This window comes from Crocodylus siamensis, chromosome 4 (genome assembly GCF_052110815.1).
Source record: "Crocodylus siamensis isolate JL-2025a chromosome 4, ASM5211081v1, whole genome shotgun sequence".
Taxonomy (NCBI): domain Eukaryota; kingdom Metazoa; phylum Chordata; order Crocodylia; family Crocodylidae; genus Crocodylus; species Crocodylus siamensis.
In genome coordinates, this window is record NC_143398.1 from 111960140 (window position 1) to 111978967 (window position 18828).

General features: G+C 45.6%; 1 protein-coding gene across 6 annotated transcripts in view; it reads left to right on the forward strand.

The window, feature by feature from the left end:
* The window catches only part of DDX11 (DEAD/H-box helicase 11), a 32479-nt gene that overhangs the window by 12016 nt on the left and 1635 nt on the right, over positions 1–18828 (forward strand). For 3 of the 6 annotated variants that reach the window (XM_090043371.1, XM_090043373.1, XM_090043375.1), the window contains exons 8-23: positions 777–982; positions 3102–3254; positions 3364–3410; positions 4257–4336; positions 5558–5602; positions 5760–5827; positions 6388–6426; positions 6880–7000; positions 7445–7582; positions 8662–8774; positions 13235–13307; positions 13712–13815; positions 15350–15499; positions 17741–17809; positions 17993–18093; positions 18625–18709. In XM_090043371.1, coding sequence (XP_089899497.1) covers positions 777–982; positions 3102–3254; positions 3364–3410; positions 4257–4336; positions 5558–5602; positions 5760–5827; positions 6388–6426; positions 6880–7000; positions 7445–7582; positions 8662–8774; positions 13235–13307; positions 13712–13815; positions 15350–15499; positions 17741–17809; positions 17993–18093; positions 18625–18709 — 1592 coding nt within the window. Of the gene's footprint in view, positions 1–776; positions 983–3101; positions 3255–3363; positions 3411–4256; positions 4337–5557; positions 5603–5759; positions 5828–6387; positions 6427–6879; positions 7001–7444; positions 7583–8661; positions 8775–13234; positions 13308–13711; positions 13816–15349; positions 15500–16424; positions 17360–17740; positions 17810–17992; positions 18094–18624; positions 18710–18828 lie in introns of those variants that run through there. The other 3 variants (XM_090043372.1, XM_090043374.1, XM_090043376.1) reach the window with 2 other exon arrangements.

Here is an 18828-nt window from a genome sequence, read left to right on the forward strand (position 1 = left end):
TTTTGCAAATGTTGCCTGCAGTGATGCTTTTACATTTTGTTTGGTTTGGTTTTGTTTTAATTGGCTGGTCGTGTTCTCTGGAAACTGCCTGCCTGGAACTGACTGCAGCAAACTAAGGATGCCATGGTGATAAGCTGAATGGCATATAAAAGAAAAGTGCAGTAGTTAAATTCATGGATGGAGGCTGGGCTTTCATAGCATCCTGCCACTGCACTTCAAAAGAACTAGAAATGCTTTAAAAGCTTGCAGAGCGAAGCTAGTGAAAGGATAGTGCCAGAGGAAATGAATGAGAGGGCAGCAACTTTTCTTTCCCTACAGCTCAAGGGCACTGGTCCTTTCAAAACATTATTGCTCCCTGAATTCTCTAAATCTGAGCCGTAGAGGGGACAGTCACAATGGAAGGTGCTGGTCTTTGTAACTTGCTGCTAGTACTGAGGAGTCCAAGCATGTGCGTTTTGGCAGGCGACTGTGAAGTTTTGCTGTGACGATAACAGAAGCTGTATAATGCTGGTGGGGTGAGGTGAAAAATGGAAAGAGGGAAAATGACTAGATTTAGCCACCAGGAAAAGGTAAGAGCAGAGTCTATTGCAAGTCTGAGTCTTAATTTTCTCTTCAGTGCCCAAATGCTAAATTACTAGTCCCTCTGTAAATGCACCAGGTTGGTAGTGGGTGGTTAGCTGGATGGATGAAAGTCTATAAAGGTGGAAAGTAATTGTTCTTAATTCTCATGTATGGATTGCTGTCACTTGTGATTGTTTTCTGACTCCTGTCCTCAGAGAAGAAGAATGAGGGAGAAGAGACAGCAGGGAAGAGAAGGTGTGTGAGCCGGGCTGTGTGTCCATTTTACTCCTATGAGCAAATGCAATTTCTTCGGGATGAAGTTCTAGTTGATGTAAAAGATATTGAACAGCTGGTGACCATGGGGAAAAAGACCAAAGCCTGCCCATATTATGGAAGTCGGTATGCCATTCCTGCTGCCCAGGTGAGAGATAAGGGTTGCTGTTGAGAAATAGCTCTAATACTCTTGAAAATAAATTGCCTACCTGTGCTCTCTAGTGCTCCATTCTTTAGGTTTCCTAGTAACTAAACCAAGAGCTGGAAAATGGAATGCTTTTTCTGCCTCAGCAAAACTAGGGCTGATTGAAAAACTATAATTCCATTACATGAAGTCTAATATTTCCCCACATGTTTTTGTCTTGATTCAGGGTGAAAAATGAATAATAGTATATTGAGGCTTCTTGGACCAAAAATTTAGATTTGGAAATGGCTGCGTATCTCTTGCTCCGCATTCAGGAATGTTAAAATGCTTCATATCAATTGCAGATCAAAACATTCCCTTTCCAGTGTGTTGACTGAAATATTTTGAGTTGTTCAAAGATTCACCATTAATCTTTCATGTCCACCTGAGTTGCCACAGTGCCTATAAGAGATGTAGTTCAAATACCTCATGCTGCTTTTCTCTGTTATAGGGCAGAGTCCCTGTTGGGACTGTGTCTTTCATGATGCTCCATGTTAGTGGGACTCCCAAGATGTGAGGTCAGGAGAAGAAAACTTAGTGAATCATGGGAGATGTCTGAGGAATCCAGACCAAGTAGAAACGGGGTCATGAGATGCTGCTGTGGTTCAGAGAAGTTAATGTCAGAGTAACAAAATGAAATGCTTTATTTCAAAAGTGCAAACTAGGAGCAAACAGAACAAATGTTTATGGGGGTGGCTACAAAGCAAATGAAGGTTGGTAGAATATATGACCTATTTAGTGGAAGAGCAAGACCCTTCAATAAGGATAAGGGTTGTTATTACCTGTGGAGTACCATGGAGATTAGCAGAGGTAGCAGGTAGATTGCAATAAGCCATAAAGCTGTTTGTTGTCTGTGTTTAGTCCATGTTTTTAGTATCCAGTAAGATTATGAATTCTTGTGTCCGGGCCCATCTTCTGAAGGTGTTTGGTAGATTTCCCATGAAAAAAAGGATTGTGAGGTCAGATGGGAGTGATGATTCTTTGAAAAGTGTCCTGCCAAGAGTATTTGTGTGTCTTCATCCTTTATATTCCTGTGATTGCACCAGAATGAACATAGACTTCATCTGGTTTCACCCATGTGTAACTTCCCTGAGGTTATTTGGTGCATTGAATGAGATATACCATGTTCTGTGATAGATATATATAGGATCTATGGATTCTGATGATTTTGTGGTGGGGAGTGTTTATTATAGCAGCAATGGAGATGTGTTGACAGATTTTGCATTTATTGTTAAGGCAGGGTCGTGCTTCATTTTGGTGTTGTTCCAGGGGGGTTGCTTCTGATGAGCTGGGACCAGATTTGGGGGTTGTTTGAAGGTCAGGAGCCCCAGGAGGGTTGAGAATATTTCTCTCAAGATGTGATTTTTTTTTAAAAGTATGGGCTGTAATTGTTTGATACTCCTTCTTAGGTTCCAGTGTGGGATAGTGTGTGACAATTAGGGGTATGTGTGGTCACTGGGGGTTTTCCTTTTGTATTGTAGTAGGTTACTGCAGAGTATTTGAGTGGCCTATTCAAAGATACAGTCTGTTTCTCTGTTGAGTCTCTTAACTGGGTAGGGGCAGTTTTCAGTTTAGTGAGATGGGTGTCATGAGTTTTAATCTTGGCAGATGCAGTGATATCTGGGGTCTGACTATAAATTACAGCTTTCTTGGCATGTCTGGGACGGTTGCTGTTTTTGTGGACCTAAGTGTGTTGGTCTGTGGGTCTTGTACATAGTGGTTTGTAGGATACCATCCTGGATGCGTGTCATAGTGTCTAGAAACATGATATTAGCATAGGAGTGTTCCAGAGAGGATTTGAAGTGGTGCTGTAAATCCTCTGGGGCTGAATGCAGATTTTATAGCTAAAGCCTGGGACAAATAGTGGGAAGACAAAGGTGGTGCTACCAGCTCAGCCTTTTACTTGCTGTGTGATCTTGAACCGATTCTATAGGATCTCTCTACTTTTGTCTTTCCCATTTCTAATAAAAGAATAGTGTTACCCACTCTTGCAAAACTTTTTGAGATTTATGGTTGGAAAGAGCTTATAGGTGTTCACAGGAATGAAGTAGAAGAGTTAACTTGGCTTGGGTTTTGCCTGCAGTTGGTGGTGTTACCCTATCAGATGCTCTTGCATGAGTCAACACGAAATGCCTCTGGGATCAAACTGAAGGATCAGGTGGTGATTATTGACGAAGCCCACAATCTGATAGACACTATAACCTGCATCTACAGCGCTGAAGTCAGTGGCTCTCAGGTGAGTTGGTACCTGGAAGTTGGTGTTCTGTTACCTGCTGTTGAGTTGTGTAGACATCCATTTGCAGTGGCACAAATAACTTAATTCCAGGTCTTTACTTTTGTTGTAGCTGTGCTGTGCCTATTCCCAGCTGCTGCAGTACATGGAACGATACAGGTGAGGATCTCTGAGGAGGCCAGTGCCATGAGAACAAGCAGAGGAGATATCAGTGATGTTTCTCTTATTTGTGGGGCAGGGCCTTGTCTTGCTTTCCTTATGTGGGAGGCTGTTTGCACTGACTTTCTCATAGATGAGAGTGCTACTTCACTATCTGTTCTTAGTAGCCTTGTAAGTTTCACTCCCCAGGCTGGTATATGCACAGTGATGGTGACTTCTTGGGGTTAATGGCACTTCCTGATCCTCTTAAATTCATTCCCAGTATGTCCCTACTCACTAGTTTTGTAGCTGCATGAAGTTCCAAAAACTCTAGTTTTCATTTTCTTGCTTCCCTCCTGAGCTTTGACCCTTTATATTCCAGCTGCCTTCATGACTGAAACAGTGAATTCTTATGAGTTCTAAAATAGCAGTTTTATGCAGTTTAACAGCAGTAGCCAAACTTTGCATCAGACTAGTCATGGATGATGCAGTTGTTTATTTCATATATCACTAATTATTCTGTATTTGCCTAGCACTTGATGCGGTTGAGCTTTTAGGCATCACTGCAATATAGACAGAACACTCATAACTAGTGTGAGAGGAGACGATCAGTGCTAAAGCTGTTAAACTCTTGGGGGGTTGAAGTGAAAGCCCTGGAGTATGTCAGTGATTGACATCTGTGAATAGTGTGGTTAGGAGTAACAGACAAGAACATCAAGGAGAAATTAGTCTTGGTTCCAGTTTCTCCATAATGAATGAGTGGAGTTTGTATCAGCCTGGCTGCTTGTTTTTGGAATTTAGGAAACTGTGTGGACTGTAGTCGCTGTGGATGTCTCTGAGGCCTGACACCCATTAACTATTTCATAGGAAACGTCTGAAAGCAAAGAACTTGATGTATATTAAACAGATCCTGTATTTGCTGGAGAGGTTTGTGTCTGTGCTGGGAGGTAAGAAAGCTTCCATTCCTGTTAATGTCACTAGACTCTGAGCCAACTGATTCTTCTTAAATATAATTGCCCATCCTCTCTCCCTTTGGCCTTTGCAATGGTGGCTTCTTATATCTTAACTCGGTAATCTGGTAATTTTTATCAACCTATTTCATAAGTTCTGGATTAATGTTAAATCTATGTAAAACCTGGTTATGTTGGCAGCAGTTTGTGCTGGATGTCAAAAGGAGAGTGGTCATGGTCCCTGTAATTCCAGTTTCTTAGCTTTGACTTTAAATGGTAGGGGGAATTAATGGTGAATGGATGACAGGCGGTTACTACAGCCAGAGAGCCTATATAGAATAGCATTCCTGGACTAGTCATCAGTGAGGCCCTTTTGCCTTGACAAACACTTGAGGATAAATGTATTCCTTCTGAATGTTGCCTTTTCTTCATTTGGGGCATGCTCATTTTGTTGTATATGTAGACCATCTGATCGCTTTTTTATTTCTCTGTTTGTGCACTTGGTCTCAAATGTGCCTTGAAGGTAACCTCTGCCTTTTGTAGAGAGCCCATCATTGTCATCATTGAGAAGATGCAATTCTCCACTTTCTATTCCCTTTTTCTTTCTTCTCCTCATCTTGTGCTCTACTCCCCGCCCTCCTTTTACCCCTGTATTCCTCTTGTATTTTTCCTTCCCCTTGGTTAAATGTGTCCATCAGGAAATACAATGTGTGCAGTTTCTTGATTTAGGCTACAAAGCTGTGTAGCTTCAGTTGGGAATTAAATACTAGAAATAGGAAATAAAGTCAATGGCGGCAGCTAACCTAGTTTTGTCTGTCAGCAGCCTATGGGAAGAACTGGTGCCCCTTTACTTGACTGCCTATACACATTGCAGCTCCCTATTGTTTTGTCTAGGCAGGTCACCAAATGCCTGTGTAAGAAAGGACTTTGCAGTCAGTGTCCCTTAGCATTCATCATGCAAAAGCTGTGTTGGTATTTGTATGTACTTGCTTACCTGCCTCCTCCCTGTGCAGCAGTAATGCAGACAGTGTTTTACAGGGATGCAAGAGAACACTTGTCCTTTTAATGTAGAATTATTCTATGGGGAAAGGACAATAAATTCTTGAGCAGTCTCAGTGCTGGCACTGCATTCCCTTTGAGCCCATTTAGGTATGTTTCTTCAATTCAGACAAACCCATTGCTATTCACTTTGCCTTGAATAGCTTTTATGTTTTGCAGGAAACGTGAATCAAAATCCAAACACTCAGAGCATTTCCCAGGCAGGTAAGAAGTGTATATGAATGCTTTGTCTGCCTTGAGCAGACTAGGGAGATGCTTGAGAAGACTAGGGAGATGGTTTGTGCCTTGAGCAGACTAGGGAGATGGTTTGTGGGGTGAAACTCCGTGAGTCCTACAAGTAATGATTTTCTTTTTCTTTCAGGGACAGAGCTAGAATCTATCAACGATTTTCTGTTTCAAAGTCAAATTGACAATATCAACCTCTTTAAGGTAGTGTTTTGATTATCTTCTATGAGGGCAGACAGGCAAACAAATTACTCAATTGCACAGGAAGCTGGAAATAAAACCCTTATCTCCTGACTTGGCCTATAATGTCAGCCTGTTTTCTTGGGGACACCTTTCCAGTTTGCTATTCTGTCTTAGGAGATGTTCTTTTATGTGGTATTTATAGATGGCAGAATGCTAAAGCTCGATTGGGGGAGCAGATCTCTAGTCAAAACAGCAATACACGAGAGGAACTGTCTGTGGGGAAGCAAGATTGCATGTATGTGATTCCTTGGAGTGTTGAAGAATGGGCTAATGAGTGATATTTTAAATATAAGGAATTCCCTATTCTGAAACCCAAAGCAGCTTAGTTGCGAACATGGACAGGTACAGCTCACATAGGTCATTGTCACCACACTGGATACCCTCTCCCAGAAGTACTGTTGGAAGAGTGGTCAAAATAGTAATGGGATGACGTTATGGTAGTTCAGCAGGGACATTGAGCCTAGGGCAGCCAGATGGAAAAGGAGGTGCCAAGTTGTCATTGCTTCTCTGTATTCCTCCAGGTTCAGCGTTACTGTGAGAAAAGCCTCATCAGCCGGAAGGTATTGTCCTCACTGCTCCTTAGTCAGCATGGCAGCTTGGCGTGTGGTGGTGGGGCACTAATGTGGAAGAAGCACAGCAGTGGGGCACATGGTTATAAGTCTTTTGCTTTACCCTCCAAGTGTGAATCCCCTGCAGGTATTCCTATGTGCAGGTTGTGTGGTCTTCATAGTGCAATGAAGCTAGCACAGTGCCAGTATTGCACTGCCTCTTGCTCTGACAACCATGTCACCCTCAGTGGCTGGTCAGTGTGGGAAGGGAAAGCACTACCAGCGTGTAGTTTTGATTCCAGGGTGGGAAGGAGTGTGGGAGAAGAACCGGGAAGCACCAACCCCTGCCATGTTGTCTGACTTGTGATAGTTAGAATCTGAATGTGAAATGCTGCTTGTGTGTGTGTGGTGTGTCCTGGGTCTTTCTCCTTAGAGCCTCTTACCTTTTCCATTTTGCTTTGTCAGCTTTTTGGGTTTGTGGAGAGATATGGAGCCCCTACTGCTGTAAAGACCAACAAGGAGAACCAAAAGACAACTGGGTTGCAGAACTTCCTTCTGACCCTGCAGCAGGGACCTGAGAAAGAAGGTGAATTCAGATACTGTGCTCCTCAGGGGGAGGCAAGGAAATGTGGCTGCAGAACCAGCCCCTAGCTGAGACAAGGGAGAAATTGAGACATGTCTCTGGGAAGGGAAGACTTGTGGCAGAAGCTATTTTAGGGTATCTCTGCTCTATTTGAGTCTGAGCTCTTGTCTCCTTCCAGTACCTGAGCTAGCTCAGTTATCTTTACACAGCACTACAGTCTGCAGGGAAAACATGCCCCTAGTAAAGCAGTGAAGTAAGATAGGGGTATGAAGTGAGACTGGTAAAACATGAGCTTTTTTCTTTACTGGTTCTTTTTGCTGCAGAATGGGTTTGGCCTTTCATAGGTAAATGATATCTGAACTAACATGTATGCTATAGCTCTGACTCTTCTGGGAATGGAGATAAAGCTTTGATTGGCTAGCACCTCTCTCTGCCTCTGTTGACCAGTAGGTGCTCCGCCACATCCTCCTGCAGATCCTGAGATTGATCAGCTCAAGATGGCCTCTCCTCTGATGCATATTGAGGGATTTCTCTCTGCTCTCACCAATGCAAACCAAGATGGGAGAGTCATCCTCAACAGACAAGGTACTGGAATGAAGGGTAATGCTTGATGGAGAAGAGTTAAGGGCAACATCAGGGTAAAACCACCAGATCTCACCTAGGTTGTGTATTGATCGTGACTTAGAAATCCAAGTATAATTAGATGGTAGATTTCAGGACAGGGGCTGTCTGTTACTCTTCAGAGGGTGTCCTCAACCTGTTTTGGACCTGGCAACAAGATAACAGTTGGGTGAAGCACGCAGCAAGAGTGGGATGTCTTTAGGAGAAGCTTTGGCAGATTGACCTAGTTGGTGCTGCCGTTGGGAATTGAAAGGATTTAGAAGGATTAAATGGGTTAGCAGCATTCTGTTCCCGCTCTGGATATGTGATTTTCTCTTACCAGAGGAGCTGGGCTAATGGATGTACCACTATGTAGTGATTAGTTTGAGGACAGTTTGCAGTTTCCACCTTGCTTTTGGACCCAAGTGGCCATGAGGCTAAAAAACGGTGGGGGGTGTCTTTATTTCTCGGTCTGATTGCGTTGTGAGGCCTGAGGGTGTCTCTTTTTTTAGGACTCTAGACCAGTAAGGGCCAATCTTTTTGTCAGGTGTGCCACAAATTTTAGCGATGCACCCTTCCCTAGTGTCACTGATTCCTTTTCTCTGCGGGGCCTACCACTCTTCTCTACTCCCTGCCCTGTGCTCCCTGTCCGGTTTTCTGCTCTGCTTTCTGCTCTTTGCCCTGTGCTCTATGCCTGATTAGCTGCTCTGCTTTCTGCTTCCTGCCTTGTCTGCTGTTGTGCTGTCTGTCCCCTTCTCAATCTGCTGTGTGCCACATGCAGGCTGCTTGTGCCACTTGTGTCATGTGTGTGCTGCGGGTTGGCCACCCCTGAGTCAGTGGGGTTGGGAGAAAGGAGGCAATCTCCAACCTATTGCTGTCAATTTTTTAAGCTGTATGTGGTGTTCTAAGACTTAATAATAGGTCATTGTTTTACTGGGCTGGGGATTTGTTAGGGTGTGGAGAGGGCAAATCTCTTACTTATCCACAAGTGTGTCTGCATCCAAATCAGGCATTTCCAGTTAGTTGCAGCCAATTCTTATCTATGCATCTGTCTCCTTACTCAGGCACTGTAAGTCAGAGCAGCCTCAAATTCCTCTTGCTGAACCCTGCTGTACATTTTGCCAAAGTGGTGAAGGAATGCCGAGCTGTGATCATTGCAGGGGGCACCATGCAACCGGTAAGGGAGAAGTCTACTATCTGAGGCTCTAAATGGTCTTTCTGGCACCTTCTAACACATGGCAGCAGTGGGAAGAGATAGATGGCTGATACGATTGGAAGATTTTAACATATGCTTCTTAGTGCTGGGAGCCAGTAGGGCCATTCATTGTGAACCCATTTCATTTAATTTCCCCATTTAATGTCATTACCGCTGCAGTGGGCAGAAGAGCTTTTTCACCCCTTGCAAGCCCTGATGTGTTAACGCCTTGGTGTGGGTTTTCAATTTGAGACAAGTTGCCCTGATGCAAAGGCGGGATATCCTTAGCCAACTCTCCCAGCCCTCCGGGCATCCGTTTGCTCTTTGAGAACACAGTCTGATTTTGTTCTTCTGCTTAATCCCAGCATGGATAGGAATCCTCTTGGTTTGACTTGTGTGATCTTGCCAGAAGCATCTTTCAGTAATGCTTTGGTGGCAGTGGGCAGAATGAAAATAGGATGCTTTTGCTTCATCTGTGTTAGGCTTTTGTCTGTAGCCCCTCTCCCCCATCGTTTTTAGATGCTGATTCTAGAAAGAGATACAATTTCATATGTCCCCAGTTGCTTACAGATGGGGGAGCACAGATTGAGGGTTTGCTTGGTCACTGTTCATGCCCCACATCTCATTTTAGCTAGTTTACTTATGAGTTCAGTAGTTTTCCTATGGTCAGTGCAAATCGGGTGCAAGCATTTACCTAGCTGGGGCTTTTGGTAGTCAAATATTTATTGAAGGGTAGGAGATGGAGCTGAAAACTCAAGGGCTGGAGAGTCAGTCTCACCTTGTGCCCAAGGCTGGATTCAGACTGCAGGGCTCCTTGTGGGACAGATTCACCTGCAGCATGCAGTGGCAACAGCTCCAGCTTTGGGTGTCTGCCCAGCAGCAGAGCTGCCACCACTGTTGCATGCCATTTTGGTGGCTGTGGCTGTGGCTCTGGCATGGGCCCTGGAGAAACCAACTGTGGCAGTGGGGCTGGTAGCCAAACAGGAAGGAAGGACTGCAGCAGTAGCGATAGGTGAAGTAACTGGAGGGTGACTGGAGCTGTATTAGCCCTTGGTCTCTCTCCTGCCACCAGTTGCCATGTTCCTTGGGCCCAGAGGCCCCAGATTCTGTAGCAGGCCACTCCCCCTGGCAACATCTCTTGACTTCTGGTTGTCACTCAGTAGCCTGGCAGGCCAGATGGAGCAGCTCTGTGGGCTGGATGTTTGACACTCCTGCTCTAAAGCAGGGGTGACCACCCTGTGGCATGTGTGTCACAAGTAGCACAACCTCTATGTGGGGCATGCCACAGATCAGGGTGTGGACAGAGGCAGCACAGCAGCTCATAGGGCAAGAAGCAGAAAGTAGAGCCAAAGATTAGACAGGGAGCAGAAATCGGGGGAGAAGATGGGACACAGGAAGGGGACCAGGGAGGGTGCTGGGTTAATTTGTGGCATGCCTGCCAAAAATGTTGGCCCCTATTGCTCTAGGGTTGAGGCACTCAACCCATTTGGCCCAAAAAGCCATGTCATCTGGCTCTCAGAGCTTCCCGTAGGTTTAAAAAATGTGGTGGCAGGGGAACAGGGCAGCCTTAATTGCTACTCCCCTGCTGCCAAATTTCTGGACCTCTGCGGGGCCCTGCAGGCTGGATGGGTGCATGGGGCCTTGTGAGGCAGTGTGGGCCCCAGTTCGGGTGCTGGTCCTGTGGACTGGCACCATGCCACTCATTTGGCCCACAGAGCCAAAAGATTGAGCCCCACTGCTCTATGGCACCTCTAGTGCATGTGGTGCTTGGTTCCTGCAGTATTTGAAATGTCTTATTTTGCTATTGTGCAGATGAGGAAAGGGAAGGGTGATGCTGGATACAGGGTCTCTGTTCAGTAAAACAGTAGTTATCCTATGGTGTCCTGGGAAATTCATACCCTCAGCCTAACCTGAAACATGCTGCAGTCATAGTTCTTATTGTAGCACCTGCAAACCCCATTTATGGACTTGTTAAGGTTTTTGGCATAAGCCTAGCTCCTGGGAGATTTGGGATCTTGGTGATTTGGTTCAGTCTGTGCTGGCTGATTTATCAGGGAGACATTGCATAGTTTTTATAAAAGACAGACAGATGCAGCATTATAGAGATGGTGAGGTATTCCTCTGAATGCTGCACAGATAATGCATGAAGGGTATCTAGACTTGCTCTGGGTATTTTCCTGTTGTTTTAACTAGCTAGCTTGAAGGAGTACAGCCTACTCTCAGGAGTACAAAGCAGAGGGGAGAGGAGTGTGACAGGCTGCCAGAGCTTGGAAGGCTTGGGATGAATGCCTTCCTGGCAACACCAGTAGAGACTGTCTGACTTTGTCTGAAAGGTGTTATACAAATGAGCTGTGTGACCACATGGAGGCACTGCTGCTCTTTAGTGGTCCAGGCAGTGGGAAGCAGTGGAGGTGGCTGGCTGCAGCATTTTTGCCATGCTGTGTGGATGTCCTGCTTTCTTATTTAGGAACAAATGGCTCCCTTGCCCTGCCGTGGGACCTGTCCAAAGTGTTTAGAGACACTTCAGTTGCAGCCTGGGCTGTGATGGCTGTGGAACCTTAGTTCTGCTTGACCAAGCTCCCACTGCTGTGCATTGCAGTTGTGTCAGGCTTCACATGCAGTAATTAAGTTCTTTCTTTCTGCTTTACACTGATAGATTCATAGATGTTAGGGTTGGAAAGGACCTCAGTAAGTTATCGAGTCTGAGCCCCTGCCCTGGGCAGGAAAGAGCGCTGGGGTTAGATGACCACAGCTAGGTGCTTGTCCAGTCTCCTCTTGACGACCGCCAAGGTAGGAGAGAGCACCACCTCCCTTGGATGCCATCTCCTTTCTAATGTCCAACCTAAATCTGCTGTCTGTCAGTTTGTGGCCATTGTTCCTAGTTACTCCAAGGGGTGCCTTAGTAAACAGAGCATCTCCTATTCCCTGCTGCCCTCCCCTGATGAATTTATAGGCAGCCATAAGATCACCTCTCAGCCTTCTCTTACAAAGGCTGAAGAGATCTAGGTCCCTCAGTCTCTCCTCGTGGGGCCTTACCTGCAGGCCTCTGAACATACGAGTGGCCTTCCTTTGAACCCTCTCAAGATTCTCTGCATCGCTTCTGAAGTGCGGCACCCAAAACTGGACACAGTACTCCAACTATGGCCTGACCAGTGCCGCATAGAGGGGGAGCATAACCTTCCTGCACCTGTTTGTCATGCATCTACTAATGCATGATAAAGTGCGGTTAGTCTTGTTGATCACTTTGTCACACTGATGACTCATGTTCCTCTTGGAGTCAGCTATGACTCCAAGATCCCTTTTAGCTGCTGTGCTGCTGAGAAGGTCACCCCCCGGCCTGCAAGTGTGTTGGTGGTTCTTTTTTGACCAGGTGCAGCACTTCACACTTGTCTTTGTTGAACCGCATTCTATTTCATTCTGCACATTTTTCCAACCTGTCCAGATCCGACTGGATCCATTCCCTACCCTCTGGTGTGTTAACTTTGCCCCATAATTTGGTATCATCTGTGAACCTGGAAAGGGTGCTCTCCATGCCTTCATCCAAGTCACTGATGAAGACATTGAATAGCACCGGTCCAAGGACCAAGCCTTGCGGGACTCCACTGCCCACATCTTTCCAGGTTGATATCGACCCGTCCACCACCACTCTCTGGGTGTGACCTCTAAGCCAATTGCTATCCATCTGACCGCGTAATTGTCTACATCACAGCCTGTCAGTTTATTTACAAGAACAGAATGTGATACTGTATTGAAGGCCTTCTTAAAGTCTACGTAGATGACATCTACCTTGACTCCTGTGTCTAAGCATTTTGTGACTTGTTCCTAAAAAGAAATAAGGTTACTCAGGCAGGATCTACCTGCAATGAATCCATGCTGATTTCCTTTCAGCATTTTTTCCCCTGCTGGGCTTCCACAAATGTGATCCTTAATGATTTTTTCCAGAATCTTCCCAAGGATAGAGGTGAGACTGACTGGCCAATAGTTTCCCAGTTCCTCCCTCCTCCCCGTCTTGAAAATAGGGGCCACATTGGCACTTTTCCAATCCTCTGGGACCTGACCAGAGCACCATGAGTGCTCGAACAGCTGTGCCAGCAGCTCTGATATGACACTGGCCAATTCCTTCAGCACCCTTGGATGAAGTTCATTTGGCCTGCTGATTTGAACACATCCAGCCCCTCCAAGTGTCCCTTCACGAAGTCTGCGCTAGCAGTTAGTGGGCTGGTGTCCCTCCTATGTCTTCCCTACACGATTCAGCATGCCCCCCTGCCATTGGTCCTCTTTCTTAGGCTCTTGGTCTGGCTCCTCTGCCTCCTCTTTGTTATCTTCCCCATCCACTGCATCTGGTCCCTCACACCTGTGCTGGTTGGAGCCTTGCCATGGGTCCTGCCCACATGCTAAGAGTGCTTGGGCTCTGCTGACTGTCCTTGGTTTATGGTTTATAGGTGGCTGATTTCCGAGAGCAGTTGCTGTCGTGTGCTGGCATTGATGCTGACAGGGTGGTGGAGTTCTCCTGTGGTAAGTGTCAGTGGAGGGCACCTGACTTCTCTGGAATGCTAGTTTTACTGCAGTGGTGTTCAGTGCCACTGACTTGGGCATTTCTTTCTAGTGACCAGAAAGAATATCTTGCCTGGAAGTTGTAGATTGTGGGAGCCAGATTCCTCTTCCCTTCTGGCTGAGTTGGATGTAGTGACCCTGACTAGCATTAGCCAGTAGAGTAGGCTCTCTGGAAAAAAAGCTGGGGGCTGATTGTAACCATCTAAGGCTGATGTGACTCATGAGCTCTGAGGGCCTTGTGCTAAACCTGCTTAGACTTCTCCAGACCAAGAGATCAATGGGTAGTGGTGCCATTATGTGGTTGTGCCTTACAGTCTGGCTTTGTTTGAACAAAGCTTTCTTGCTGTCTGCTTGTTTGTCCACAGGTCATGTGATTCCTCCAGAAAACATTTTACCCATAATCCTCTGCAGTGGACCATCCAACCAGCAGCTAGAGTTCACATATCAGAAGAGAGACCAGCCTCAGATGGTCAGCATTTCTATTTTGTTCCTCCCTGGTTTTCTGTTTAATTCACATGGTTTGATGTTCCAAGGGGATAAAGGGAAGAATTCAGGAGCTTCAAGGGTAGGGCAGGGTTTGGGGATAATTAGCTCAATTAATCTTTAATAATTCACGGTTCTTTACTTCCTGGGCCCACTGCCTCACCGGAAACCTCTTGCTCACAAGTCCATACTCAACAACACAACCTTCACATAGTCTGCAAAGGGTGCATTCACAATCCTTAAAGGGTCTCTCAGACCCTGACAGGGTGCCTCCCACTGTCTTGTTGCTTTTTTCCCACACTGCAGTCATCCTCCTCTTCCTCAGGGTGAATTCCCTGTCAATGGTATTGCTGCTTTCAATTTCACAGCCCTAGGTCTCTTCCCAGACCCCAAGAGTCCCTGGCCTGGCATTGTAGCTGCTGGCCAAGCAACCTTTCGACTATCTGGCTCTGCTCTCTCTCTGTTTGGCTGTCTCTCTCCCTCATTCTCTGTTTCTCACTTTCTGTCACCAAATTCTCAGCTCTCAGTTCTCACTGGTTCCTTTCCCTAGGAGCCTAACTACCTGTCTCTTTGCATCTCTCGTTGTGTCCCCCTGGTAGAATTTCCTTTAGTTCCCTTCCCTGGGAGCGTTTTAGCTTCTTGTGGCTAGCCAGTCATTCACTTCAGCTGGTCCAGTCCTCTGAGGCAGCCTGCAATCAGTGTCTACTGCCTGCAGCGGGGCTGTAGCCTTTGCAAGCCACCAGAGCACTACAGTCCAGTGTGTGCAGTCTGCTGCAATCCTTTCTCAGCCACCCTGCTACAAGGGCGTTCCAAAAAAGTGCAGACTGGTAGGGAGGATCCCATTCAAGGGTTTCAGGAGCAGTCAGACTGCAAAGTGAAGCAAATGTGATTTACTTTCCAATGTGTAGGCACATCACAGAGCTCTATTCTGCTGTGATGTAGTCATACTGCTGTGGGAGTGACATGTTTTGGGTGTGTTACATGAGTGTCACAACAATGCAAGATTGTGGTGTGACAGCTGTGGAGAGTGATGTGCACTTAGTGCATGTGGTGACTATAAAAGTTTCTCCAGTCTTTGTCTTAGAGGAGGTAGTAGAAGTGTACTATCAGACTCCAGATCTAGTTGGTCCTTGTTGACTGCCAGCCGATATGGAGTTACCTCTGTCATTCCGCATGGACACATGCCCACTAGGAAATGGACCAACATCTCCCCACACAATTCATAAAGCTACCTTTGCTTTGCAGCTACCACTCTGACTAGGGTTCACAAGGGAAGGCCAGGTAATGAAGCTGCATGTTCATTCCTGGCCCCTTGAGTCGGACAGTCCCTCTAGGGAGTTTTCTCAGAAGTAGTACATTTTACATGGATTTTTTTTTTTAAATCTGGAAGTAGCCATTGGGGGTGTGTTACAGCTCGTCAGTGAGAATTGCATGTCCTCTGGCAGGGGTGGGACTCTGGGATTAGACTTGTATTTACTGGAGCTTGCACTGAGTGTGATGTGGCCATTCTTCTCTCTCAGATGGATGAGGCAGGTCGAATCCTTTGTAACCTGTGCAATGTGGTCCCTGGTGGCGTGGTGTGCTTCTTTCCTTCTTATGAGTACGAGAAGCAGGTGTACACGCACTGGGAAGGAACAGGGCTTCTCACCCGGTTGGCTACTAAGAAGAAGGTAATTGTGATGCTGGGGGTGGTTAGTACTTTAAATGGAGGTTTCAAAAGTCAAACAATTATCTGCACATTACAGGCCTGCCTCTTGGAGTTGTTCTCATACCCTGCACAGCGGAGCGGAGCGGATGTTTATCTAGCCAATCCCTCCAGTAATGAATAAATGATACTTCCCAGGCGGCTGATCACTGAGCTGGGATCTAAATTAGATTAAATGCTGCTGTATGGCTTCTGTGAGCACTGATACCTTGCAGTGGTCATGTGGGGAGACAGCACTTGCCCTTAGTTGCCAGCCAACAGTGCTGCCCAATTCCCTTGCCGGGAGAGGCAGGTTCAGTTTTTACAGGGGATTTGCTTTTGCCAGACTTGGCTGTGCATCCCCTGAACAGGGAATAGTGTGATTGTCTTAGGCTCAGTTGTACATCACCAATTATGTAAGTTTGTAGCCTTCCATGGAATCTCTTGGGAGGAGGTATGGATTATCTGGGTCGAGTGTGGGGCAGATAACTGAAATTTGGAGTTCTAGTCCTGATTGTGTGTTACCTCTATCAAAGCATGTGATATTTGTGGTTCTCTTCTGTAAAATGATGGTGATGCTTGCCTACATCATTCAACTATGTGAAGTGTTCTGAGATCCTCAAAAGTAAGATGCAAAGCACTTAGTATGCAGCCACTGGAGAAGGTTTAGATTACACATCTGTCTTAGGCAGTGTTTAAGATGTGTTATAGAAGGAAGGAATAGATACAACAGTGGTTACCTGTCCTGCCCTACATTGTTCTCCAAGCTGTCCTAAGCTTTCCCTGTGCTGCTTGGGTGGAGGCAGGGACCCAGCAGAACTTGATTATGGAAGTTCATACTCTCTTTAGGTTGTGTTGAAATGTGGTGAGGCTTTTGTAGGGTAAATGTTGCTCTTGAAATTACTGTCTAGGTTTGGAGGAACCAATCAACTTCACACTGCTTTGGCTTAGACACGTTGACATGCAGGCTGGGTGCTAGCTCCTCTTCCGTTGATGCACCAGGACTGCATGGCCAATTCTATTCCTCTGCTGGTTACTGTAACCCCACAGTATCTTTTGAAATGACTTTAATGGGGACCAAATGGTTTTCTTGGCATCTTGGAAGAGTTATATGACATTTGTGCAACCTTCTGTGTTTTGAAACTTTGGGAACTGCTCTTGCAGCTCTCAGCAAATTAGATTGGAGTTTTTAAAGTGCTTTGATAGGAAACATAAATGTCTTTGAGCTTTCTACACACACAAACATCACATCACAGAATGAGATCAGAGTTGTCTTCTATATGACTAGTAATATTACAGCTGTATTGCATACGATCGTGTAGAGCGCTTTATTTAAATTGCTGATTTTAATGTTTTAAGTACTCCATCTTAATCTTGTTTTTTATTTGCAATTACAGTTATTTTTCTAATGAAAGACCTGATTCTCATTGGAGGAAGCATATTTAAGCAGCTTTCTCACTTAACATACATTTATTCAGATTCTTAATTTTAGTATTTTTTTATTATTTGTGATTTATGTGGAGTTGGACTTTGATGGAAATTGAAACTCAATTAAACATACAAACTCAGTATTTTAAAATTGTTTTATTTAATAAGAAAACAGTTCATCAAACCATGGTTTGCATTGAAAAGGAAACAAAGGAAGCATTATCTGTAATCAGTGAATAGTGTTTCTAGCACTATGTCCTTCAAGATTTTAAAGCTAGTAAATCTCATCCTCCCTTACCTCATTTTTATCATAGATTTTGTAAGGAAAACAGGCTCTCCTGCTTTTCAGCTCCTAGTCAGGATTTCAACTTTGAATTAAGTAATCAGATAAACTGAAATCAAGGGAAAACTCTCTTTGCCACCAGTAGAAAAGACTACTGCTAATTTAGCACATCAACAAACTCTACTTCCAGATACTCTAGGGGCACTTCTCTACACTCCACAAACACTAGGGTCTAAGGGTAAGGATCCAGGCTAATGCTTCTATAACTGGAAATGTCCCTAGATGTGCTGATGGTCACTGCTGCTGCTTCCGTGGTAGATTTGCGAGGTCATGTGGCTGCTGAGCAGTGTGATACAAGCCTGCAGTGCTTATCTGGCAGGGCAAAGGATGGGTCACACAGCAATATGCCCTCTGCTGGTGTTTCATTTGGTTTTGTGCTGGTGCTGGTTAAGTCAAGTCCTACCTGTTAGCTTTTTGCATCTTTTTACTGCAATGAATGCCTTGTGCTCTTGACAGATATTTCAAGAGCCCAAGAGAGCAAACCAGGTGGAGCAGGTGCTGGCAGAGTATGCCAAGTGCATTAAGGTAAGCAGAGCGGGCAAGGAGCTGGAGATAAAATACCCCACAATGCAACAGCATCGCTAACATGGGTCATGTGGACTGTTGGCAGGGGCTGTGCTCTGGCTAAGGCATGGCAATTTGCTATGCTATTGATGCACAGGAGTTTCTGCCTTGGTTTCTAAGGAGTCCTTGGGTTTATTCACACAGCGCTGCAGCCAAGTGGGAGGCCACATGACAGGGGCCCTGCTGTTTTCTGTGGTTGGAGGGAAAATGAGTGAGGGAATCAATTTCTCTGATGACCTGGGAAGGTAAGTGCATGCCTTGTTTGCTGCACAGCCTAGAAGGTAGTATCTGAACAGAAGGCTCTAGCGCTACATTTGCTTGATCCCCTAAGCTGAGCAGGAAGGAGTCTAGTCAGCATGCAGGTGGGAGACCTGCAAGTAGCCTCCCCCCTCGGGATCTGTAGGCAGCGGTGTGATTGTTGGGCTAAAATCAGTGTACCCAGCTTGGTGTTGGAAAGCACCGTCTTGCGGAAGGAGCCTTGCAGCCACAGCATAAACCTGAGAGACCTGCCTGTCTGTGGTCATTATATTCCCAGAGTGCTTTTTATGAGGATAATGCTGTAGGCTTGCTGTGGTAGACTGATCCCCGCACTCTCCCTGTGGGTTCCCTCTGCAGTTTTCGGTTGTCAAACCGCTGCTCTTTATTGTTGTCTGTAGCTCCAGAGTTCACTGCATTTCAGAGACAGTGACGTGAACCTTCTAATTAGCTTGCATATCGGTTTGTTTTGGTGAGGCACTAATACTCCTACTGAAGGGTGCTTCCCTTTCTCTTTCCAGATGTGTGGTTATGGTGGGCATGCCATACCCCAACATCAAGTCTCCAGAGCTTCAGGAGAAAATGGCTTGGCTTGATAAAACCATGGTAATAGTAAGCCACTGGGAGCCCATCTCAGCTGGTTCACTTGCTCACCTCTTACTGTCAAATGCCTCTCTCACAAAGAACAACTGCTTTCACACAGATTTTTCTTTCAGTGATTTTGC